Consider the following 27,641-nt stretch of genomic DNA (forward strand, 5'->3'; position numbering starts at 1 on the left):
TAAACGTTATTCAGTTCATTTCAATCATTAATGATTAAACATGAAAGTGATGATTTATGCTTTTCACTGATTCTCTAAAAAAGCCCGGAAACTGACTCAGGCATTTAATATTTTAATCAATGTCATTTAATTACTACCACTTTAAACTTAGCAAAACATAATTGAATAGAAGACCACAAAGAATAATATGATATCAGTGGTATGTAAGCGTGTGCGGCCCTCTATGCTCGAAGCCTTTCCCCTCAATAGATCAGTCAGACATTCACGCTGACTGTAGCTTTTAACCCTTAATTAACTTGAGCACAACTCTATAATAAGCAACAAACTGCAATATGTATAAGTTGATCATGGTCACATCTGCAATGAAAGATCATATTATTATTCTGGTACCTGTAAGTAAAAAATCAAACTAGAGTTATAACAATCACTGTAGTACAAAGGCTAATGTAAGATCAAAACTTCAGTATATATTTAATGCAAAGCTGGTTATATGATTCTAATGAACTAATAGTGCCATATTAAAATGATGAAACTAGAAGAGGAAAAAACATCCCCTTTTTATTCTACAATTCCCTCTGATGACCTCTGGAGAATCCAGAGGTCACTAAAAAAGTTGTGTCCCTCCTCGGCCTACACATTCAGTTCTACATTCATCATTGGCATCATGGACATTGGGGTAATAACTCTGGGGTCCACTGCCCTCACAAACATACTTTCTGACACTCTTCTGGCACAAGGGATGAGACAACAACAACAAGTAACCATAATACCCACCACAATAGACAAAGAAAGAATGACCGAGACCATAACCCCCTTCCACCGTCCGAACACTGAGGTCAGCCAGCCTTCCAACGGATTATCAACACCGGAGTGATCATGCATAGTTTCAGAAAGGCTCTTTAGGCCCTCCAGTGCCCTGGTCACCGAGCCATCTGGAGCAGTGTTATTTGGAATGAAGGTGCAACATTGATCTCCGAACATAGAACAGACGCCCCCCTTTTCTGCCAACAACATATCAAGAGCCATTCTATTCTGCACTCCCATTAACGAGGTCGGACCCACCTGCTCCGCCAACCCCTCCATGCCGTCTCTGGTAAGGTTAGAGAGTCTCAGTACATTATAATGAACATAATTGATCCTATCTACGTTCTTGTTTGGGGTCACTGGAAAGAAAGAAGAGATTATTGGAATATTTTCAAACCCAGCTGCTATTTGATCAACAAGTTTAAATTCATTTGGAACCCCCCTGGGCACTCCAATGGAGTCTATCCAGGTGGGGGAATTCATCCTAGGGTCATAGGCATGTGTGCCATGAATTCCTCTCTTCCTCAAAATGTGTCTTTTGCGCCTGGCTGCCAATGTGCGTGTGTTGTGTGGGGGAACCGCTTTTACCTGATTTCCAATTAGCATAAGTGGCGCTCCTAGTCTCACCATCGCGCACGTCCCCACGCTCCCAAGAGGAACACGAACCAATAGAGTCCTGTGTCCGCAATAGTAATACAGCCCGCTCCTAGCCCACGTCCCAATTAGGGTGGCTGCATCACTCACATTGTTGGTGGTCCTCCCCGTCTGGGTGACCGAACACCAACTGGGGTCAATTTCCCCCAACCGGTATTTAACTTTATCTGTGGAAAACGTAAAACACGTATAATTATCTTTCCTGGGCATAAACGGCCCTACCTGCGTGAGTTTGCCAATAGGGGGAAACAGACTGGACAACACAGTGCAGTTCCCCGTATTCACAGCTCCTCTAGTCATTCGCAACATACAATCATAGCCCCACTGATCATCTGGATACAGCGGTGCAGGCTCTATAAATAAACGCGGCCTTGCAGAAGCGCAAGCTACACAATTAGCCACTTTCTGCTCTCTAGCATTTTGGGCCATCCAGTCCAGCCAGATGTTACTGTCACTGAACCCGGTGGCGCGTTCAATCAAATCCTGAGGTTTCAGTGTGGTATAGTCCACCGACACTACTCGCCTCTCCCTTGGTTCGTGTTCTTCTGGTGTAGCCTCCGACGACCCGCTCCCCTTTTGCCCTGTAACAGATACAACAGAGCTTATGGAACTGGAAAACACGCGAGTTGTCATTTCTTCTCTACCTGACGGTACAGGATTAGTTTTTTCTAGGAAATTAACTTTAATTAACCCTTTTGGATCCACCCCTGCAGTTTCCACCCCCAAAATTAAATACATAGATTGTTTCCGATGCCAACTCCCCAATGATAAAGTTAACACATTTCCAGATGGACTGAAATCCCTCTGAAGTTTAAGCTCGTTTTCTGGTCCTAGCCGATAACATAATCTAATTCTAAACCACCATATGTGCTGAGACACTCATCCTTTTTTACCAGAGACCTCGCGCTTCGCTCTTGCCCGCAGCTTTAAGTCACTAAGGATCACGCGTGATGTAAGTGGTGTATCAAACAACGCCGGGCCGGCATGGCCTCCGTGTTCAGACTGGTTTCCCGGGTCGGTCTGCAACAAATAAATCAAAAAACAAATAGCTGTGATTAGTAACATAATTGACATCAAACCCATGGTAATTTTGAACATTGTGATAACTTTTGAAACTTTTCTCTCATCAGGAGTGTCTGATTGTTGTGATGGCATGGTGATATGTGAATGTTGTAATGTAGCAAAAAGTTCAAAGCCCTTTATCAGAGCCTCTCCTTTGTTCTAAGTGTTCAGTGTGGTACCGCTCCTTTTCGTTGGCGCGGCGACCTCCTCCTAGGCTGCTCTCCCCTCTTCGGCCTTCCGGGTAGACCACCGGTCGGCCCGTTGCACAGGTGTGAGGGTTTATTCTGCCTCTCAATTTCACCTGCGTTGGGTGGAGATTGATCCTTCCCCACCAAGCCCTCGTGCGCGGCCGCGCACTGCGTCCAGTGGTACCAGGTGTCGCCTTTCCCCTTCAGTTGGACCGCTGTCGCCGTCCGGGCCGATACCTCGTATGGACCAGTCCAGCGGGGCTCCTTCCACTTGCGTTTGATAACTCTCAGCCACACTGCTTTCGCGTCCGGGACCTCTCCTCCTCCTGTGGGCCCTTCACAAGCCACCTGTTTTGTGAAACTGGATACAAGCGCCTTCAACTCGTTCCAGTAGTCTGCGTGAGACCTGTTCCCTTTTGTGTCCTGTTCGACCGAGCCCACCGTCCAAGGTGCCGGAAACTGTCTCCCGGTTTGCAGCTCGTATGGTGTAAAACCTGTGGATTGATTAACAGAACATCTTATGATCATCAAAGCAACCGGCAGGGCTGCGACCCAATTTAGCCCTGTTTGCGCGCAGATTTTTGCCAATTTGTTTTTCAAATTTAGGTTCATTCTTTCTACTTTCCCCTGAGACTGAGGATGATAGACTGTTCCAAATTTATGTTGGACGCCCAACATTTTTTCTACTTTTTCAACTTCATTAAATACTCTTTACCGACTTTAACTGCATAACACACACACGGGGATCCTCATCAAAGTCAAAACAGACACCCACCAGCAACTTCAGTGAGTAGACTTTTAATTTAATGCAGCCCAATTTGGCAAAATTTGGGAATCAACTCAACAGGTAGTGCCTTACCTTTAGATGTACCCGCGGAGCCCACTCACATCAGATCCCTGGTCCGTGCCTGTCCGCTCGACAACCTCGGACCGTCCAAACCTCCGACTTCCACCCCAATATCCCGGACGAAACACCACAATAACAACACTGGTCCGGCCGGGTCAAGTCAAACGATGATTTTAATGGTCACACACGTGGGAGATGGAAACTGTATGCAGACAGCCTCAGATCTCATCACAAAAAACACATCTCCATAGTTTTGTAAAAATCAGGGTATTAGAACGCCCCTTCATGCGTAATGACAGGTGTTATACAATCAATGTTGACAGTTTTATTTAACACAGAAAAATAACATTGTCTCCTTCCCGAGGGCAGACGCTGACTGCCCCCCCATCTCCTGGAGCCATCCGTCCCCTGCAGAGACACAACATTGCAACTACAAGGACTTCCACATTGATTAAGACGATCAGTGTGTATTGCTCTAAAACAAGTGTATAATACTAAATGAATAATGCCTGGTCAGCTACCACTACTTAAAACATAACAAAAAACATAACTGAGTACAAGATCACCAAGAATAACATCGTATAAGTGCTGTGTAAGCATGTTTGCATTTAGCCCTCTGCACTCAAAGTCAAAACCTGCAATATATCAGTCCGGACCATCACGCCGAACGAAGCTTATGACCTTCAAAAGACCAAGTGCCAACTCATCATAAGCACAATTGCAAGGTGTGTCTGAAATTATTGAAACCACTCTTTTTAACAAAAGACAAACAAATTAACAAATCTTCTAAACGTTATTCAGTTCATTTCAATCATTAATGATTAAACATGAAAGTGATGATTTATGCTTTTCACTGATTCTCTAAAAAAGCCCGGAAACTGACTCAGGCATTTAATATTTTAATCAATGTCATTTAATTACTACCACTTTAAACTTAGCAAAACATAATTGAATAGAAGACCACAAAGAATAATATGATATCAGTGGTATGTAAGCGTGTGCGGCCCTCTATGCTCGAAGCCTTTCCCCTCAATAGATCAGTCAGACATTCACGCTGACTGTAGCTTTTAACCCTTAATTAACTTGAGCACAACTCTATAATAAGCAACAAACTGCAATATGTATAAGTTGATCATGGTCACATCTGCAATGAAAGATCATATTATTATTCTGGTACCTGTAAGTAAAAAATCAAACTAGAGTTATAACAATCACTGTAGTACAAAGGCTAATGTAAGATCAAAACTTCAGTATATATTTAATGCAAAGCTGGTTATATGATTCTAATGAACTAATAGTGCCATATTAAAATGATGAAACTAGAAGAGGAAAAAACATCCCCTTTTTATTCTACACTATGAAGTGGGCTATCTGCGACGGACCCCCATATTCATGTACTCTTCTGGTTGGTATTGGTACAAAACAGCCCATAGACTGCACAGCATGTAAGTTTAGAAGTGATAAAGGGGCTCCTTCCTGTTTCATGTCCTCTGTTTGACACTCCAGCCTGCTTATGGTGTGCATTTTGTTCCCCCATCAGTGGTCCCCAAGTAGGGCTGGGCCATATTATACCGTTCACTAGTGATGTGCGGATCGATCCTGAAATATCGATTCCTCCGATACTAATCATTTATGTTCTAAAATCGATTCTCACATTACAATATCGACATTTTAGTAATTTAGAGTAAATTTGTAGTTTATCATTAACAGGAACACAGTGGAAGGAAACTATAACATTCGGATTGTCTACATTCAAAGGAACTACTTCCTCTTCCGCCTTTCATAGTCATGTGCGAAATACGTCTGTATAAATGTCTCGCCGCCCCTTGGCGTGCGCACTCACAACGATGGCTGAGCGTAATTGTGTGGATGTATTTTACCTCCACAAACAGCTGAGACGTGGTTTGCAATACATTTGGCAAAAAAGTGAGGTGTGGCCATACTAGGGAGACATTCAAAAGGGCTGTTGGGGGGGGGAAAATACATTTTACAGTGTTTATTAATAGGATAAAATACGTTAAATGTCACCGTTATTATTGGCCGGCCCGGAAACAGCGGGGGTGTCCAAATTCAGAGGCTGCTTCCACCTGAGGACCCGGCCTTCGCGGTCTAAAGAAAGCCGGGTAGTACGTCACAGGCTCCCTCGGTGGAGAGAAACTCTGCCGTCTGCTCCTTGCTGTCTAGATATAACAGGGCGCTGGCGTAGACTCTTCTGTTTAATCATTTTCTGTTTGATGTTTATTCAGCTGTGTGAAAACCCCGGAGGAACCCTCCCGAGGGATTAATAAAGTTTAATTTAATCTAATCTAATAACTTTAATCTCAGCCAAACCGATTTACCCACGAACAAATAAAACACTGAAAAAGCCAAACAATAACATTTTTAAGTTATCAAAGTGACTTATATATCCTGTTTAACCCGAGTAGCGAAAGACCGCGGGGGTTTGAAGACGATGTGTCGGTCGGCTCAGATATTTGAAGTTTACACATTCTCACCTGGCTTCTAGACTTCTGATTGACTAACATTTCTACACAATTAGGAATTTATTGCCACCTGTTGCTTTGGCATGTTCCTGGCAGCGTTTTCCTTCGTTTTTGGGGTTTACGTGTGGATGGGATTTCTTTTAGAAATAAAAACTCAAAAACTGTTTTCAAAAATGCCCGTGTACGTGTGGATGTAGCCTCAGCCCTCAGTCTCCCTCTGCTTGTTGTTATGTTGTCTCAAGTCTCTGCATTTGTTAGTTCTAATTTGTCTTTATTTTGTTTCCTTAGTGTTCATCTGCTTTGTTTGTAGTTCATTTTACCAACAATTAAAGCTGCTGCTTTAAAGTTTTTGTCTCGGAGTCCTGCATTTGTTCCTTGCTTGCCACATGACACGAGCTGCTGGAGTTCAAGCCAAGCATCAAAATGGGAAAAAGGTTTAATTTAATTGATTTGGAACCTGACATAGTTGTTAATGCCAGCCAGGTGAGTTTTTTGGAAACTGTTGATCTACTGGGATTTTGACACACAAACATCTTTTGGATGAAGAGAAAATATTGGAAGTTCTTTGGGTGAAAATATCGATGTCAGAGGAAAATGGCCACACCGCTTTAGCGTGACACAAAGGCAACAGTAAGTCAAATAATCACTCATTACAAACAAGAGTTTCTCTGAATACATGTTGAAGCAGATAACAGGTATTTTTCCAGGTAACCTCAAGGAAAAATACATGTTGAACCACCAGCAGCTGTCTGAACCACTGATAAAAGGCAGAACAGATTCATGGTTGTTTACAGTAAAGTCTGACCTGACCTTGTCACAGTTTAGGCTCCTTAGTACCACCTGAACATTGTTTATACACCACAGCCTAACTGAGTCTTGTTCCCGACTATTCCCATCACTTTATGACAACAGCGTACTCATCTTCTCTGCCTTCTTACAGCAGGATAACGCACCATGTCACAAGGCTCAGATCATCTCAAACTGATTTCGTGAACATGATAGCGAGTTCACAGCACTCCACTGGCCTCTACAGTCAGCAGATCTCAGTCCAATAGAGCACCTTTGGGAAGTAGTGAAACCAGAGACTCACATCATGGATGTGTGATGCTGTCATGTCAACATGTGCCAAAATCTGAGGAATGTCTAAACTGGTAAAAGGTGTGCTCTTTGACTGTTACTAAAAAAAGTCTACTTAAACAATTCTGTATAATAAAACATAAAAACCTTATGGGGGAACCAAAACTTATTCATGCAGCTTTTGGACACATTTCTAGAATCACTTAGTAGACAGAATAGATTTGGACCACAAATACCTGAACTACAGGTTTGGGGCCTCACACATTCATGTTATTAGTTACATCTGTGTCACTAACAACATAATCTTTGTGAGTGTCAAGGTTCATGACTCAGTCTGAATGAAAGTCAAAAGGGGGTTTATTTATAAAAGTGACACCAGGTGAGAATATCCATATAGTGCTGTTCTGGGGCAGGGCAGGGGGTGCAGAGCAAGGTCCAAACTCCTTTTCACACTGCCAGTGACTCACAATAATCCAAAAGCCACTCCAGCCCAAGCTGGACCCTTATCCACTCAGGGTTCACAAAGAAGGGAAGCGGTTCAGGGAAGTCCATACACAAGGGGAAAGTCAACGTTAGCAAAGCGCATGAAGAAATCACTAGGTGAGCTGGGTTACACTGACACAGGTTAGCACAACAATCCAACAACAAGTCTTCTTCTTCTTGTACGTATTATTGGCGGTTGGCAAACAACTGCATGGTGCATTACCGCCACCACTGGTATGGAGTGTGGACAGGAATCACGCTCAAAAAACAAACAAAAAAAAAACCTTCATATCCTCCCAAACAACCTTCCTTCTCTCAAAAACTGAAACAAGGCCTGATAACATTTATCCCCCGACTCCTGTAATAACCCAACAAGATCAAGTTTCATAGCAATGCTACTGAGATTTTAGGCCACTCGTCTCCTCTCCTTATACTTCCGACATTGCAAAATAACATGCTCCAAAGTTCCATCCTCTCCACAATAATCACATTTCCCTGAGGCATGTTTCCCTATCAAGAATGGTGTAGAATTCAAACCCGTATGTCCAGATCTCAGTCTTGACACCACCACCTCCTCTCGCCTACTCCTTCTTGTGGCTGTCCTCACTCCCACCCCCCTTTGAATTTTATATAACCACCTTCCCCTCCTGTCTTCGTCCCACTGTTTCTGCCATCTACTGGCAGAACAGTGGCTGGGAAAGAATGTCTCGGACTCCCGGACCATCAGCACCGGCTCCCCTCAGGGCTGTGTTCTTTCTCCTCTGCTCTTCTCCCTGTACACCAACTGCTGCACCTCCACCCACCAGTCTGTCAAGCTAATCAAGTTTGCAGATGACACCACCGTTATTGGACTCATCTCGGACGGGGACGAGTCTGCCTACAGGAGGGAGGTTGAACGTCTGGTGTCCTGGTGCAGCCACAACAACCTGGTGCTGAATGCCCAGAAGACAGTGGAGAATATTGTGGACTTCAGGAAGCACACAGCCCCACTCCCCCCCATCATCCTGACTGACACCCCCATCACCTCTGTGGACTCATTCCGCTTCCTGGGTACCACCATCACCCAGGACCTGAAGTGGGAGCCCACCATCACCTCCGTCATTAAGAAAGCCCAGCAGAGGATGTACTTCCTGAGGCAGCTGAAGAAATTCAACCTGCCAACACGGACGATGATGCAGTTCTACACTGCAATCATCGAGTCCATCCTCACCTCCTCCATCACCGTGTGGTACGCTGGAGCCACTATCAGGGACAAACAGAGACTGCAGCGTGTTGTGCGCTCTGCTGAGAAGGTGATTGGCTGCAGACTCCCATCTTTGCAGGACCTGTACACCTCCAGGACATTGCGGCGTGCAGCTCGGATCTCAGCTGACCCTTCTCACCCTGGACACAGTCTGTTTGACCTGCTCCCCTCAGGCAGGAGGCTCCGGTCCATTCGCACCAGAACCTCTCGCCATAAGAACAGTTTCTTCCCCTCTGCTGTTGGACACATGAACAATAACCATATGACTGTACCCGCCACTAACACATGACCCTACGCTGTGTCACTGCATCATTCTATGTTTGGCACTGATCACCACCTGCACTCATGTATATATCTTTCAACGTAGCACTCTTAATTCCTATTCTCATGTATATATCTCATGTATATCTCATGCACATATCTTTCCACGTAGCACTTTTAATTCTTATCCCTACTTTTATTTTTTTCCATGTCTATTTAAGTGCTATTTATGACAGCATGTTTGCACTGAAGCACCGCAGCAATTTCCAAATGTTGTAAACCTGCTCAACATTTGGCAATAAACCCCATTCTGATTCTGATTCTGATCTACCCCTCATTTCTAGCTTAATAATACTTCCTCCTGACCAAAATTCACCGCCAGATCAACCATCTTATGATTAGCGGCTTCCTTTGCTAACCTATCCGCTGCTTCATTCCCCCTTAGTGAGCCGGGACCCATACAAACACTACTGACAGACCATCATATGTATCCTGAAAAGAGTTTGCTGAACCTCTATTAAAATATCTGACCTACCTTTCAAATGACCATTCTGTAGACTGACCAAGGCTGCACTTGAATCTGAACAAATAATTGGTTTCAAAGGCCTCAAATCTTCCACCCACTGTACTGCTAATAGAATCGCTATCATTTCTCCTGTAAACACAGACAATCCATTATTAATCCTCTTCCCAATTTTTACCATAAAGTCTGGAATTACTACTGCCACCCCCACTTGACTAGCTGGTTTCTTTGAAGCATCCGTATATACTTGCACATAACCATAATACTGATCGATGTAACCCTGAACTATATTTGAGTCTAGACCGCCTGTCCTGTCCTTACTCTTCTGGCACAATAAAGCAAAATCTACAGCTGCTTCAGGAAGTAACCATGGAGGGATTGCAGGCCTCAGCACTCGCTGACATATGTCTAAGTGTTCCAATTTAAGTTCTCTAGCTCTTCCCCCCACCACCCCCCTCCTCCAATCCCTCTCTCAGCAGCAAGACATCTCCCCCCCTCCCCAACATCTCCCAGTGTCACAGTGGATCAGGTCATGAGACAACTGAGGAAGCTTCGCCCCAGAAAGGCAGCAGGCCCAGACAAGGTGTGTCCTAGGATGCTAAAGGCGTGTGCTGCTGAACTTGGGGAGCCGCTACAACGAGTCTTCAACCTCAGTCTGCGACTGGGGAGAGTGCCCGCCCTATGGAAGACATCCTGCATCGTCCCGGTCCCCAAAAGGAACCGGCCCAATGAGCTGAATGACTTCCGACCGGTGGCACTGACGTCACATCTTATGAAGACTCTAGAGCGGCTCTTCCTCAACCTCCTCCGACCACAGGTACAACATGCCCAGGACCCACTACAGTTTGCATACAAGGCGGGTGTCGGAGTGGAGGATGCCATCCTGTACCTCCTACACAGAGCCCACTCACACCTGGATGGGGGAAAAGGCACGGTCAGGATCCTGTTTCTTGACTTCTCCAGTGCCTTTAATACCATCCGGCCCTGTATGCTTCAGGAAAAACTGAACAGGATGGAGGTGGACCCCTGCCTGGTGGCTTGGATCTCCGACTACCTCACCGACAGACCACAGTACGTCAGGCTGAAGGACATCACGTCTGACACTGTGGTCAGCAGCACAGGAGCACCACAGGGAACTGTGCTGTCCCCTCTTCTCTTCACCCTGTACACCTCTGACTTCTGCTACAACTCTGAATTATGCCATTTCAGAAGTTTGCAGACGACACAGCCATCATGGGGTGTATCTGGGATGATCAGGAAGAGGAGTATAGGAGTCTGGTGAGGAACTTTGTCGCATGGAGTCACACAAACCACCTGCAACTCAACACCTCAAAGACCAAGGAACTGGTTGTGGACTTCGGGAGGTCCAGAGAAGGTCCACTGCCGGTTCAGATAGAGGGGGAGGAGGTGGAGGTGGTCAACAAGTACAAGTACCTCGGGCTGTGGGTGGACAATAAACTGGACTGGTCATGCAACACAGAGCACCTGTATAAAAAAGCCCAAAGCCGACTGTACTTCCTCAGGAGGCTGAGGTCTTTTAACATCTAGGACTGATGCCTCACTGGCTGAGGATCTAAACCGTTTCTTCGCCCGCTTTGAGACGACCAAGCCCTCAGCTGCCACACCACTTCCACCCGCCCCCAGCACTGGCACACTAACACTTAGGGAGCACCAAGTGAGGTGTGTTCTAAGGTCAGTGAATCCCAGGAAGGCGGCAGGTCCTGATGGAATACATGGAAAGGTTCTCAGAGCATGTGCTGACGAACTGACCGGAGTCTTCACTAAAATCTTCAACCTTTCCTTGTCATCAAACACCGTCCCGCCCTGCCTCAAAACCTCCACCATCATCCCCATCGCCAAGAAGACAGCTGTGGCCAGCCCAAATGACTACAGGCCTGTTGCACTTACGCCTGTAGTGATGAAGTGCTTTGAGAGACTGGTCTGTCAGCACATCAGGGCCGGTCTGCCTCCCACTCTGGACCCCCACCAATTTGCCTACAGGACAAATCGTTCCACCGAGGATGCTATCACCATAGCGCTCCACACTGCGCTGAGTCACCTGGAGCACCGAGGAAGCTATGTGAGAATGCTCTTTCTGGACTTCAGCTCAGCATTCAATCATATCATCCCGGAGATCCTGGTCCAGAAACTGTCTCACCTGGGACTCTCCACCCCCATCTGCCTCTGGATCAAGGACTTCCTGACAAATAGACCACAGTCTGTCAGACTCGGCCCCCACCGGTCCAGCACCATCACACTCAGCACCGGGTCTCCACAAGGATGTGTTTTGAGTCCCCTCCTGTTTACGCTCTACACATCCGACTGCTCCCCTACCCATCTCTCAAACACCATCATAAAGTTCGCGGATGACACCACAGTGGTTGGACTCATCTCAAGGGGGGAGGAGTCGGACTACAGAGATGAGGTCAACAGACTGACTGAGTGGTGTTCAGTTAACAACCTCCAACTGAACACCACGAAAACTAAAGAACTTATCTTGGACTTCAGGAAGGGCAGAGCAGACCCGGCCCACTTTACATTCACGGGAGCTGTGTGGAGAGGGTACACTCCATGAGGTTTCTGGGCGTGCACATCTCTGCTGACCTCTCCTGGACTGCAAATACTACAGCGGTGGTTAAAAAGGCCCAGCAGCGTCTCCACTTTCTGAGAGTGCTCAGGAGGAACAACCTGGAGGAGAGGCTGCTGGTGACATTTTACAGAGCCACCATAGAGAGCATCCTAACGTACGGCATAACAACATGGTATGCAGGGTGCTCAGCTGCAGACAGGAAAGTACTGCAGAGGGTCATCAACACAGCCCAGAAGATCACTGGCTGCTCTCTGCCCAGCCTGGAGGTCACTGCAAACTCTCGGTACCTCAGCAGAGCTGGCAATATCATCAAGGACCACTCTCACCCCAGCAACCAACTGTTTGAACTATTACCGTCAGGCCGACGGTACAGGTCACATAAAACCAGGACAAACAGATTCAGGGATAGCTTCTTTCCCAGAGCTATCACCGTAGTAAATAAGCACAAAAACAATTGAACCTATTCCATACCGTCACTGTCATTATATTATGCTGCTATTCATACTGTCATTATATTAATGCTGCTATCCTGTATATATTGTACATACTATTGTTTGAGTACTTACGATTGTTTTTTTTGTACTTTTTATATTTTACATTTATATTTATTATTGAAACTTGCACCAAGGGAGTGGCACTCCAATTTCGTTGTACTCTGTACAATGACAATAAAGGCTATTCTATATCTGCAGGAAGCTCCTGAGGATGTTTTACCAGTCGGTGGTTGCTGGAGTACTTTTCTATGCTGTGGTGTGCTGGGGGAGCAGCACAGCAAAGAAGGACTCATCCAGGCTGGAGAAACTGATCAGGAAGGCTAGCTCTGTGGTCGGCATGAAGCTGGACACTCTGGTGACAGTGCCAGAGAAAAGGACACTAAAAAAACTGCTGGACATTATGAACAATGCTGGGCATCTTCTGCACACGGTCGTAAACAACCAGAAGAGTCAGTGACAGGTTGCTTCTCCCCAAGACAAGAACCAACAGACTTAAAAACTCCTTTGTCCCACACGCCATCAGACTGTTTAACTCCTCTCTGGAGGGGAGAGGGAGGGGAAACAGGAGGACAAAGGAGGGGGGGACAACTAAGCTGTAGTGCCTCTTCACCTCACTGTGCAATACCTTGTGCAATACTTTTTGTAAATAGTCAACAGTGCAATAGACCTCAATACTTGAAATGTGCAATTCACTTGTATTTTTATTCCTATTTATTCTATTTATCCCCTTCGTGTGTGTATGTATATATATATATATATATATATATATATATATATATATATATATATATATATATATATATATGTGTGTGTGTGTGTATGTGTATATATATATATATATATATATATATATATATATATATTAGGGGTGCAACGATACACAAAATTCACGGTTCGGTTCGATACTTTGGTGTCACGGTTCGATATTTTTTTGATACAAAAAAAAAATGTTCATGCCTTTTTAATTTGTCATTTATTAAAATTATAAATATATATTTTAACACAAAAGTACAGTTTTTAAATTTAACCCTAACCCTTGTGCGTGTTGTTTTTTAGCTCGTCATATTGCAGCCACAGAAATTCTTTTGTCCATGAAACCATAAAGCTGCACTTTCTTTTTGCCTTATAGTCTGATTTGTCATAACTTCTCCGTTTTGTGGTAAGCTTTTCTTTGGCTGTCACTTCTTCACCCTGACCTGTCTTATTTGGCTCAGCAGAACTAAAATATATATCTGTCTGTGAAGGTTCTCAGTCATCCAGGTCATCGTAGTGAAATATATATCCTGCCGCACTCACATAAGCTCAGCGATTCTCTGCGCGATCAACCTCTCACATGTTTAAGCTGCGGGAGATTTCACTTGTCATGTTTGCATAGTAAGCTAACGATTAATAAGACGATGTCAGAGGAATTGGTGCACAAATTATCATCACTCACAGATCAGTACTGTCGCTCTCTATACACAGTTCGCGCCATTGCAAAGTGAAAGCAAAAAAACAAGCGCAAATTCAAACACGATTTCAATATGTCACATATTGACAGTGGCTCACCCAATGACATAATTACCCAGCTACATTTCCGAAAGAATGCAAAAGCATTGACATATATTTTTCCTTCCTACAATAGCCCGACAGGCAGGGCAGAGATAGCCCCGGGACGTCGGGCTAGCGATATTGCGAGCCCTGTATCTGATTGAGGAATCACTCATCTTTGGAAAAGAGAGTTTATTACAGAGAAATGTCTCTTTCCAAAATAAAAGCTATACTATCCGCTTCTTCTGGGCTATATTCTCAGCAGCATATTAAACATATCAGGTCTCCATAAGGAGAATCCTGTGCTAACAGCTGTCTAAATGACTCGGCTAAAGTTTGTAGCATGCATGCTTGTTGTTTTTGTCTTTGCACTAGGATGATGTCGGTGTAAATGTGCAGTCATATTCGTTGTGTTCCCACTAGTGCTTTCAGGTTAATCTCGTTGAAATGACGTTAATGCCACAACACGGCAAATCTCCGTTAACGAGCTACCCCTGCTTGGGGCTAGACGGCCAACACGTTAACGAGCTAACTGCGCTAACACACTAGCTCCCACCCATGTAATTGAGCATTGCATGGCACATCCAACATACTGTTTTACTTTAGTCCATGACTCGCTTACCTTCAGGGTCATACGTCACATGAAAACCAAAATAATTCCAAACGCCAGATCTGAATGAGGGTGGGGAGGTCCACTTCTGTCTTGCTAGCTTGCCCTGCGCTCTTCCTTCTGACCATGCTGTCTGTGTTGAGTGCTCAGTGAATCTGCGTTCGACTACTCCGCCTAGGCTGCACTCTCGAGCCTAGGCGGAGTAGTCAAATGCAGATTCACTGAGCGCTCAACACAGACAGCATGGTCAGAAGGAAAGTTGATAAAATAAATTACAAATTTTGTATTGTTCTTTTTTTTTCTCCCCTTTGGTTTTCTTTCTTTCTCTCCCCCTCTTTCTTTCATTCTTTCCCCCTGTCCTATCCCACAGTCATGTCTGTCCCGTTTGCAACTGAAAATAAAATAAATTCATAATTATAATAAAGGTCAATCAAATGGACCAATATGATGATCCACTTAAAATAAATCCTCTTGGCATCTTTCTTGGCCTCAAGACAACAATTCTGATGGCTATAGATCCAAACGGGACACAAAAAAAAAAAAAAAAAAATTGAAAAAAATTGTATTGTTCGATACATATGCGTACCGAACCGAAAGCACTGTATCGAACGGTTCAATATCGATACGAATATCGTTGCACCCCTAATATATATATATATATACACATATATATAAAAACACCCAGCACGCCCCTGCGGGCGGTTTATCCTTCAAGCTCGGGTCCTCTACCAGAGGCCTGGGAGCTTGAGGGTCCTGCGCAGTATCTTAGCTGTTCCCAGGACTGCGCTCTTCTGGACAGAGATCTCCAATGTTGTTCCCGGGATCTGCTGGAGCCACTCGCCTAGCTTGGGAGTCACCGCACCTAGTGCTCCGATTACCACGGGGACCACCATTACCTTCACCCTCCACATCCTCTCGAGCTCTTCTCTGAGCCCTTGGTATTTCTCCAGCTTCTCGTGTTCCTTCTTCCTGATATTGCTGTCATTCGGAACCGCTACATCGATCACTACGGCCGTGTATGTGTGTGTGTGTGTGTGTATGTATGTATATATATATATATATATATATATATATATATATATACACACACACAATATATAATATTCTGTAACTCTGTAACTTCTGTCGGTGCTGTGCTTTTTTTGGAAATCGAATTTCCCAGAGGAACCCACCCGAGGGATTAATAAAGTTCTATCTTATCTTATCACCCATCCAAAACTCTTTAACTCCCTCCCGCCCTTCTCCCAGCAAGGTCTAAGTACATCTAATGTAGGGTGATCCGTCCCCTGACCCTGTAAGTTCCAGCAACAAGTCTTCTTCTTCTCCTCCTACGTTTTAATGGCGGTTGGCAAACAACTTTTAGGTGCATTTACCACCACCCTCTGGAATGGAGTGTGGGTCGGAACAGTTTTGTAATCTACAGCCTCGGATACGCACCCGTCGATCTTAAAAAGCCCAACACTGCCCTATAAATAACATCCCCTGCATCCCTTTGAAATATGTCCCTCACCCTGAACACACTGAACACTATTTTCTTACAATTCAGACTTCAATACTTCCCTTTCTCGCATGTACTTTTTGCACTCCAACACTACATGCTCAAATGTCTCTTGTCCACAGAAGTCACAAGTCCCTGTGTCATGTTTGCCCATCTTTTTAGGTGTGCTATTCAAGCCTGTGTGACCAAATCTTACTCTCGAGATGATATCCTCATCTCTTCTACTTCTAAAGCTCCTTCTACATTGCCCGACTGTTTTCTGCATGCTATAATAATACCTGCCTTTCCCCTCTCCGTCCCATTGTGACTGCCACTTCTCCTTTAACTTTACCTTGATTATACTTTTCACCTCACTTTTGCTGTATTTTACAGGCAAACCTACATGACTCCTTCTTGCTGCACCTTTTGCAAACTTATCGGCCTGTTCATTACCATCAACACCGATATGCGCAGGAACCCATAAGAAAACCACTTCTATCCCTCTAGGTTTAATTCTTTACAATAAATGAAATATCTCAAAAACAATATCTTGTCTAGAGTTCAAAGACATTATCTATACTCACTAGTGCGCTGCTAGAGTCCGAGCAAACCAAATACCTCGCTATTGGTGCGTCCTCCATCCAGGTCAAAGCCAGTAAAATTGCTACAAGCTCCCCAGTATAAACTGCCAAATCATCTGTAATTCGTTCACTCGCCACGAAACTTATGTCTGGGAGAACAAATGCAACACCCACTCTGTTATCCAACACTTGTAGTCACCCCCCCTCCCTTACGTAGGAAATAGAAGTCAGGAATTATTTGCTCATATAAGCAAGGTGGCAACACTGACAAGGCTACTGCTGGGCTAAGGTCTGTGCCACTAAATCCCATCTTGTTGACTTCTTTCCCTATAGCCCAATCCCTTTTTCTTGGCAAGGCTTAAGTACACTCTGCGCTATATGACTTTCACTATGTCCCTTCAAATTTGCCCAGTAAGTCAAAGCAATTTGACGCCTCCTTAGTTATAATGGTTGCTCCCCCATTTCCACTTGCAGAGCAGCCACTGGAGTAGTCTTAACAGCCCCACAACACAACCTCAGAGCTTCATATTGAACTCTGTCCGGGTCATTTAGCAAAGTTTTAGCTGCTGAACCATAAACCAGACACCCATAATCCAGCACTGACCTAATGAGACCTACATATAGAGCTCTCAATGTTGTCCTATCTGCACCCCAGTCATTACCTTTTAAACATAGTAAAATATCATTTTCCATGTAAGCCGTTCATCAAACCAAATACCTAAGTATTTAAAGCAATCAACCTTTTTTATGTCATTCCCATATAGCTTGAGACTCAACTAGCAATTTATTCTCTTATGTGTGAAAACAATCCATTTTGTTTTTGAAACGGAAAACCTAAACCCCCATTCCAGAGCCCACCCCTCCACCTTTTGTAATTCTCGCTGCATTTTAGCCATGGTGAACCATAAGTTTCAACAACAAGTCAGCCTCCACCAAGGCCTTAAGTAGTGCAGGAGTAATCAGCAGCAATGGATGGCATGTGTGTAATTATCAGTGATGGCAGACAGGTGAGTAGAGCTGAACAGATGAGTACTGAGGCGGGGACCAGAGCCAGACTCCACCCTGGTGGTGAGGAGTGAAGGAAAAACAATAACAGACAGTCCAGGAAACCCTGGGACGATGACAGTGAGCTGTCCTTTTGTTCTTGGTTTCAGTGTTATTTTGTTCATTACTCAGACTGTCACTCCTTACACAACAACTATTGTTACTTGTGTGCTGCTCCTACCGCAAATGTCTGCCATGAGCTGGAATTACAGCTAATAGTTTATCACAGACTGTAATGAGAGACATGAGATTATAATATCTAGTATGTAGAGCTAATACGAAAAGCTGTAAGACTGATACTTTTGCACCTATGTGTACTTGTTTTGAACAATTTGGCTAACCTTTGTGTTTATGAATCGGCCTCATTTTTATTGTAGCTAAAAGGCAATTCCTTTTTGTTTAAGTTAAATGTGACCAGAGAATGGAGCGCTACGTTACCAGCTAAGGCTAACCAGCGTCATCCAGGCACAGTGACACAGTGACCTGCTAATTAGTGCCTTCAATTAAAAAACCAGAACCTCCAGCAACAAAACTGAAGCACAAATATCTCGAACCATTTGTTTCTGAAATGACTGTAGTGCTTTTTTTTTTTACAGTGCACACACAAAGCCATGTTTTTACAAAAAAAAAAATTGTAAACATTTTTATTGTATGGCACTCTCCAGTGACACAGCATTTGAGAAATAAAGTAAAAATATAAGATATGCAAAATATATACAAATAAAATAAAAGAAGCTGTAACAAGCTACATACATATTTCTTCTATTTTTCCTCTTTAAAAAGAACAAAGAAAACAAAATGAATATATAGAAAATATATATAAATACGACACTCTTGCCTTCAAAATAAATACCAGTGAGTGAGCTGTGTCGGTGGAGGTTTGCTTCATGTAGTTTCCAGTTTAGTTTTAGTAAACTATAATAACTTTGGTGCACGATATGAAAGACTTGCACCACTTGCAGATACGATCTGGTGTCTTTAAACAGACAGACATCACACTTTCTTGTTACATTTAGTTCCAAAGATTTAATATGTTGTTCTCATGACAAATCTGGAAACCCATTTGGTGTTCGCCTGACCTTTCTGTGTACTTAGTAGTTATGGGCTACAACTTCCTGTTTCATATAGGCACGGCTTTTGTATGCAGATGAATTAAAAAAGCTACTAATTGAAATAAAGATCTATATCATTTTGAATTTAATGCATGATATCCATTAGACTTTTGAAAAACTGTTTACCTTCTCGGCCTTGTCAGATTGGCTCGGACACTAGCGATCACACTAAAAGCAGACCTTTTGTTCCTTACCACCAAATTTTGTACATTTAATCACAAGTATCTGCTTGTAGACAATATTTATGTCTAAAAAATATAAAGAAAGCACTTTGTTTATGGTATACAAAAAGAATAGGGCGTGTTTTTTAATTGGGAAATACATGCAACACATTTTTTCAGTTTTTCCTAGTGAAGCGATTTCTTTCCAATATGTGTCTTTGTTTCCTTTCGTGTTTCTGGAGTGACATATAAAACCCTGCTAAAGTTTTAAGTGTTTAACAACTGTCTTCTTTAAACGGGTAACTGTCCAGACTGAAGAAGAGGCAGTTAAAGATTCTCAATCTGTAAACACGCTCATGAAAAAGAAAGGTGTGTCAGGAAAAACACAAAAAGCACACTGTGTGCCATAGGTGGCAGCAGAGCATTCGTCTGGTTCGCTGTGCATGAAGCCCAAATAAGAACTGTCCCCAACTTAAAAGTTTAATCTTTTAAAACAACACTTTATGCCACTTGATCCCAGCTAGATCAGGTAGGAAAGGATTTGTGCAGAGCTGGTGAGAGTATCTCTCAGACAGAGACCCGAGGCTGTGACTCATCCGTGAGAATGTGACTCACAACACCTGAGAAATGTTTTCTCCCTCTCCGGTTTCTGTTAGATACCTGCTGATGATGTCATCGCATCGCGGTGTTTCACAATTCATAACAAGGAAAAACATCTGCATGAACAACACTATGTATTTTAAAGTGAAACTACACCATTAGGTAGTTTCAGTGTAGCAACATGGGATTTCTAGTTATCTGCCACAAAATGTTGCGGGAATATTATGATGGCGGTCTTACAACAAAATACGTTGAGAATAATAATTATAATAAACGCTTTTATTTGTTTAAAAGTAAGGTTTATGACATGAATCAACACCACGTGACATGGCTTCTATAGCCTAGGAGAGTTTGCCTTTTTCTACATGTTTTACACGAAACTCAACAAGCACGTCAGGAAAATATCAACACGGAAAACAGGGGAAAAGAGGGGAAAACACCTTAATAACCAGTTCCCTGCAGTTCCTAACGGACTCCTTTCTGTGTTAGTGAACCCAAAACACTAAAAGCCGATGGTTACATAGGCATTTAAAGGTATTTAAAGATGAATTCAACCAAATTTTAAACCAGTTTCAGATAATTTTTGATAAATATAACAAGACGATGACGTCACAAGGGTAAACGTTAAATTTATTTATGATTTGAAAATGAAAATATCTCAACAGAGACAGAGAGGGCAAATATGGTCATACCGGATATAGGTGCGTTTCCCCCGCCCCCTCCCCACTCCGCCGCCTATGCAAATTAGCCTGACGTCATGAGAGTAATTCTCTTATAAATTTTACTGCTCAGGTCCTTCCTCCATCAGGTGTGCAACAACTACCAAACGGAATATAATCCAGGATAAGCTCTGCTTTGAATTTGAATTCAACTTTTAAGCGTGTGCTCGCGCTCGTTCGGTTCCTCGTCTCACCTGTGAGTGCGCGCGCTTTAGTTCCTCTCTAAAACAGGTTTGACCGGGACACACCTGCGCCGAGAAAAGGAGCCTTGTTGGGCGCGTCGAGGGCATTCTTCACTCGGTCTTTGACCTCTGCGGGAGACGGACGCATAGGAAGCGGACAGACGAAGACTTTTTTTTGTTTGATCATGAAAATGTGGATTTTTGCTGTTCTCGCCGCCCTCGCGGTCGGAGCCTCGGCTCAGTGTAAGTAGTTTAAATTTGATATAAAATTGTATCCGGCTGAAAAATCGCGCAGTTCATTTTGACGTAGATTTGATGGAAGTTTTCGCAAAAACAAACATTTTTAAAGTTTGAACCAGCTTTATTTAAGACATAGATACATTATCTTTCTATGAGATGTAGTTTTGCTTGTTTTATTTGTTAAAATAATGTAATTAGCCGCCAGAGTTGGACCAAAAATCTGTTTTTGATGTAACACTAGCTAGTTCAGGTGGGTGGGGGTTGGGAAGGTTTGTTCCGCTCTGTGGGGAGAAACCAACGCCCAGGCAAACCTGCCGGTCTACCTGTACGATTTAACGTCTCCGTTTCGCGCTATAAGGAAGACAAAAGACTAAATCTTTTCAAACACTGTCATACCAAAGATTCATCTTTCTATTGTATTCTGTGTGTGTGTGTGTGTGTGTGTGTTAAGCCTCGGGAAGTCACAGTATAGTAATGTGGTTACATATTTGAGTTCCTGTTAATAACCTGCTAGTATGGTGGGTTTGTTTTTTTTCCTTTCTCTTTAGGTACATGTGCCACTATGAAGTGGGCTATGTGCGAGGGACCCCCATGTTCATGTACTCTTCTGATTGGTAATGGTACAAAACAGCCCATAGTCTGCACAGCATGTAAGTTTAGAAGTGGTAAAGGGGCTCCTTCCTGTTTCATGTCCTCTGTTTGACACTCCAGCCTGCTCATGCTGTGCATTTTGTTCCCCCATCAGTGATCCCCAAGTGCTTCTTGATGAAAGCTGAAATGTACAGAGCTAGAAGGGGCCTGAGCACTCGCACTATTGGAGGAAAGCAACATGAGACCGCCATTGTGGACAACGATGGCATCTATGACCCTGAATGTGAGAATGACGGCAAATTCAAGGCCAAGCAGTGCAACAACACAGATGTGTGCTGGTGCGTCAACAGCGCTGGAGTCCGTCGGACTGACAAGGGAGACCAGACCCTCCAGTGTGAGAAGCTGGTGGAGACCAAGTAAGTGATTTCACTATAGTGAAGGATTGCTGTGAGGATGAATAGTTCAAGTATTCAACATTTCTTTATTTTATTTTTCCCTCTTCCAGCTGGGTCCGTCTTCAGCTGACACACAAGGAGGGGCCCACCAACGTGAATAAAGACAATTTGAAGGCGTAAGTCCACTTCAGCCCTTATTAAAAGTTAAGAAACATGCTGAGGCTGACATTTCCAGATCTCACCATCCTAATGTCTTTTTTAAAACAGTGCTATTGCAAGTGAACTTAACAGCCGTTACAAACTTGACTCCAGCCTGGTGAAGGAGATTCAGGTGAGTGACAGTCCAACAAAAAACTGTTTGTAATTTAGAACAAAGCAAAAAGCACCACTGCCATGCTAACTAACATCCTGTCATTCTACAGTATGACCCAGACGCTCGCATGATTGTGGTTGATGTGACTAAGCCAAAAGGAGAGCGCATCAGTGACCTGTCCAGAATGGCCTACTACATGGAGAAAGACGTATGTACAACCTGTGTGTGTGCACGTTTTGTATAATGGACCCACTGGCTAACTTCATCATTTCATGTGACTTTCTGCAGGTGAAGGCGCTGCCACTGTTTATTGACCAGAAAAACTTTACTGCTTCTGTGGGTGGGCAGACTCTGATGATGGAGAAGATCATCGTGTACTATGTGGACGAGGAGCCCCCGACCATGACCATGAAGCACCTGACAGGCGGGATCATCGCCGTCATCGTGGTGGTGGTGCTGGCTGTGATTGCTGGCCTGCTGGCTGTGGTGAGCGCATCTGCATGTCAGAAGTGTCGTTTGTTGTTTTAACATTTGTTCTTCAAGCCATAATTTGGTTTCTTCTGTGTTTGTAGTTCTTTTTCCAGAAGCGACAGAGGAAGTACAAAAAAACTCAGGTGAGATAAACGACCTGTTGTTGGTAAATTTATCTTTTGAGAGAAAGGGTCATTGTATTAACTTTTTGTGTGTGTCTGCTCTTTCCTCCAATTCAGCAAAGAGAGATGGAGCAAATGTAAAGCAGAGAGAGTGTGAAGAGTCGACGCATACAATCGCCTTTTTTGGATTACCTTGTTTTGTTTTCTTCGCTGTGGGAGCGTGCCATTTTTATCTTTTGAGACTTGCAGATTGTAAATGAATAATCACCTTTCTGTTTTCTTTGTTGGGGTGTCATTACTGCTACAATTTATTTATAAATCATGTAAAGTCTTAAAGCATCATCCCTCTGGTCTACATGCCATATAAGTACTGTGCATTTTTAAAGTGTGCCTGACATGCCTCATTTTAACATTAGAATTTAAATTCCACATCATAGAGTGTACAGTTTCTTACTTTCTATTGTTTGTTTGGATTGTTTTTAATAAAACATGCTTTAAAAGACACTGAAGCAGGTTTCTTGATGTTTTGGCTGTATTTTTCCACTGTTACCAGACTAAATGTGGGGGATGGGAACGAGATGGAGGAAACTACTCTGAAAACTGCTGAACATGATGAGATGATCGAAGCTGATTTAAAGTTGTGTGGGTTTTTAATTATTCTCCCCCCCTTCCTCGATACTCCACCTCTCAGACATTTTTTTTGGTGTATTTCCTTAGAAGTGTAAAGCCTCCGTTGTCTGGGAAGATGGCTGCTCCGATAGTCGTTGTTCGTAACAGGCACTTTGTTTACAGGGGGCAGGTCTGCTGGAGATCAGCTACTGCACGGGTGTGGCAGGAATCATGTGAATGTGCTTTGCAGTAGGCTTTTGTATGTTAAGCAAAACTCACAGCTCTTAGCAGTTTTGTGCCACTATGGCCAAGATGGAAAGGACTTGTTTTTGTGTGTCACACTGCCTCAGGTGAGACGGACAACCTTTTATTATAGGTAGGCATTTCTAGCTGCGCTCAGGAGTCGTTTGGTGACGTGTTGAACCTGTCGGACAGGTTCCATCTCACTCACGAATGCATGCATATGCTTGTACTGAGACTGCCCTCGGTTTAAAATGTTAGGGCAGGAATGATTGACTGAGTCAGGTAAAAGGGCCAAAGTCCAAGTGGACTAAAATGGCAGACATCGTCTCATCAAACAAACTGAAGTTGGCATTATCTATCAGTCTGAATACATAAATAAACCGCCTGGTTTCCTGTTGCAACATGTTTGTATTGCAAGAAGTATGTGGTTGGTTCTGTACAGCTGTGGTCTGTGAAGCTAGCACTCGAGGAGGCCGTGCTTGTTTACACTTTTTCAGTGTGGAGCCTTCCTGAAGCTTGGAGCACATTTGAAAGAATACTGACCTAAAGAAGTATACCTTCCTGTTTATTGTATGCATTTGCATTCTGTTTTCAACATCAGCAGTTGACTTACTTTCTTTTAACCTCAGTCCCCACATAAAGCACAGTATCAGTCACCTGCTCTACCTTAGTTCCCTCTGGCCTCACCCAGCACCCTCCTGTGAGCCCCGCCCCCTCTCTCTAGCTCCATAGCAACAGGAGCACAAAAGCAGATCTCTAACTTGTTCAGCCAGGTTAGGTATCATATAGCTTCTCTCCTTTTACCCTCCCCCACCCCTCGATTCTGTGAAAGACTGCAGGAATGAAGGTGTGCCGCTCGCTGTGAGGCACCTGTTGCAGGTACCGACATGTCGGTTTTCAGTTTGCTTCAGTGGGGCGAATTTAAAGCTTACTATAGATTTATACAGTTTCCTACAGGGTGAGGATTTTTATATGACTGTCTGGGATTTACACCCGTGGCTCAAGCAAACTTTCATTTCCAGCACACAGGATTTCCAGGATTTAGATACATGTATTCCATGTCACAAATAAATAGAGCCTGATTATTCTCACTGTATACCGGATCAAGATAATACTAGGAGTACCTTACATTAAACTGTCATGCCTTTCCAGTTTGTCTTCAGGTTTATATCAGATTCGGTTTCGTGTTCTGTCACACCAGCAAACAAAGAAAAACGTTACAGTTCTCTGGAATCTCTGTTCAGTGACCAACGGATGTTTTCAACAACATGCTAAAAACACATTTCCTACATCTTCTCACCTTCTTTTTACATACTTTTTAAGAAATACACATTTCTTAGAGCTGAGTTCACACTGCTGAATTTTCCTTAAAAAAAGACCCCTTAGCCATTAGTGTGTGTGATTTTTTTTTATTATCCACACATTTTCAATTAAAACTGCTTTCTCATTCAGACTTGACAGCCATCAAGGCTCCGTTGTGAATGTTTACTCACCATATTGTTTACTGGAAAAATGGGCAGTGGTGTTTCATCACTGTCTTCCAGTTTGACCTGCTCACAGCACAGTTTTCATTTACCTTCAATATTGTCCCTGACATGAACCGAGGATTTTTCTGTGTGTGTGTGTGTGTGTGTGTGTGTGTGTGTGTGTGTGTGTGTGTGTGTGTGTGTGTGTGTGTGTGTGTGGAGGTGGAAAGTTTATGATGAATGATTAGACTGGACTGGAACCTTCTGGGCAGAATAAAATGAAGCCAATGGAAAGTGCAGTTCCTCACATGGCCACTTGAGGCTGGATACAAAAGTGTTAAAATGCCAAATTTTGACTTCATAACAGCTAAACAAGGAGGTTTTTTTAAAAAATAATACCTAAGATTTTATATGTTAATACCTAAAGTGGGGCAGTTGTAGCAGATGGCCACCGAACTGTGCAACGGACTCAGTATAGAGGAATGTGTGTCATAAAGAAACAGCACACTTTTCCATACTTCCACGAAAGCTGTCAAGTAACATTCTGAGTCGAAACCTCCTGCTGATTCAATCCACTGACCTCACCAGAAAGGCCTTATGTATTTGTACATGATTAAAGTTTTACCACTCTCCTGGCTGTTCAGTAACCAGGAGCACAAAGAGGACAATCTGGTTCCTTTACAACAACACAACCCACCAAGTCCACAGTTCTTTTCCTCACATCTACTGCAAAAAGGAGCACACAGCCCCAGATGAGGTGGTTTAAACACATTTTAAACAGCTGTGCTCCACTTCCATCTGGTTACCTGTTATTGCCTCTCGCTTTCATCATTATGCATCACTTTAACACTAAGAGTTTCACTTCCTGCTGGGGCCACTCTGCCCTACAGGAAGGCAGGAAACAACAGGCGCCCTCTTTAAAGGATTTTTTTTTAATAACAAGTGATCATTACCTCCTCTGCACTGTGCATTACGTTCTAAAGACAGGAATACAAAAATTAACTGAATGCACACAGAAATGTACCAGGTAACACTGATTGATAGAGACGTTTCAGAACATTTGCTCAGTCTGTCAATAAATACTGTTGATTTTTCTCCTTGGAGTGACAAAATGAAAGCAACACAATCATTAGGGACACAAAAAATGTTAAGCAAAGCCTCTTAGTGCTTCTTGGCCCCATTGTACCTTTGTATAAAGCCTTTAGCTCCAGTTTGAGCCACAGATCTCATCAAGTGTTCTCTGAGGAAGGTACCAAGGCGCTACATGGTGATACCTGCAAATTGCTGCTACCTCAGCTGGTCTGCGATATTAAACTGCACTCAACAGATACGTTTTTGTTAGCGCCCGGCTCGTCACGAAGGGGTAACCGTTCCACTTATTAGAATTTAGCTGGGCTTAAGTGCGCAGATGAAACCATGCAGCTAAAGATCCTACATTTCTAATGTAAATTAAGACCAGGGTGTAAGTCTTTGCGCCATCACAGCAGAGTGGGGGCCTTGCTGGGGCGTCCCAGAGCTGGTGGGGATTTGCTCCTCAACTCTTTGCTCTTCAGGCTTACGGGCTGGGCCACCATCAGGGCCGGAGCAGAGAGGTGGTGGGCGGCGGCCTTCTGCTGATGTGCGCTGTTGATGTAACTGAAAATAAGGAGCGTGATCTCCCTGATCTGTGGACAAAACAAAAACAGATGCATTCCAGTTTTTGTACATCTCATAGACTATATATAAAAGATGGACATGGTCTTTGCATCTAATAAGTGAAGCCAGTGCAGAATCTGCAGGATCTGCAGGAGGGAAAGTCCTCTGTTTGCAGAGAGAAGTCGACTGGAAGGAAAACAACCCTGATCTGTGACCTCAGATAGATGAAGTAAGTTTGTTTGTAGCCCTAGGTGTGGGTTTCAGGTCTTCTCTATAAATACATTATCTAGTGCCAAGTTTGCATTTGTTTATAACGTGGTAAGAAATGCACAGCGGCTAAAGGATTTGAGCCAAATTGTCAGCGTAAAAGATTCAAACATGAAGCTAACTCCAGCACCAAAGTGACATTCATGAAACATTTACCCAAGACATTTTTATTTTGTCTGTATCCAAAGAATGTAGTATAGACATGAACGAACCTCTGTTTTTTTTAATGTCAAAAAGACAGTAGCATTGTTTTAAATTAAAAAGACCAAATGTTACTCAATGGATAAGACACAGCTTTAGCTTTAAAAGAAGGTAAAACAGATGAACTTGTTTGAATCATGCAGTATTTGTTCTGCTGTGATTTTCTGTGAAGTTCAACAGTTTGTTTTCTTCCCTTTTTCTATAGAGAACTGGAGAATAGAGGAACAGTGGTTAGCACTGTTGGTTTACAGTAAAAAGACCCTGGGTTCAAATCCACCGGCAGGCTGTGTGGAGCCTGCGTGTTCTGCCTCTACAGGTAAATGGCCTGTATTTATATAGCGCTTTACTAGTCCCTAAGGACCC

General features: G+C 43.4%; 2 protein-coding genes across 2 annotated transcripts in view; one reads left to right on the forward strand and one right to left on the reverse strand.

Annotated features, from left to right (window-relative positions):
* The first annotated feature begins 20,642 nt into the window (after positions 1-20,642).
* Positions 20,643-23,252, forward strand: LOC146620355 (tumor-associated calcium signal transducer 2-like). The gene is made up of 9 exons (XM_085369569.1): positions 20,643-20,968; positions 21,514-21,615; positions 21,711-21,972; positions 22,062-22,127; positions 22,219-22,282; positions 22,374-22,472; positions 22,553-22,750; positions 22,837-22,878; positions 22,975-23,252. The coding sequence occupies exons 1-9, from the start codon at positions 20,911-20,913 to the stop codon at positions 22,996-22,998; spliced, it is 915 nt and encodes a 304-aa protein (XP_085225695.1). The 5' UTR covers positions 20,643-20,910; the 3' UTR covers positions 22,999-23,252.
* A 3,103-nt stretch (positions 23,253-26,355) lies between these two features.
* Positions 26,356-27,641, reverse strand: part of plekhh2 (pleckstrin homology domain containing, family H (with MyTH4 domain) member 2) — a 41,405-nt gene continuing 40,119 nt past the window's right edge. The window contains exon 29 of the mRNA XM_085369570.1: positions 26,356-26,839. Coding sequence (XP_085225696.1) covers positions 26,654-26,839 — 186 coding nt within the window. The 3' untranslated portion in view covers positions 26,356-26,653. The remainder of the gene's footprint in view (positions 26,840-27,641) is intronic.

This window comes from Diplotaxodon limnothrissa, linkage group LG13 (assembly GCF_057381915.1).
Source record: "Diplotaxodon limnothrissa isolate DT_005_m linkage group LG13, D_limnothrissa_male_GT1.1, whole genome shotgun sequence".
NCBI lineage: Eukaryota > Metazoa > Chordata > Actinopteri > Cichliformes > Cichlidae > Diplotaxodon > Diplotaxodon limnothrissa.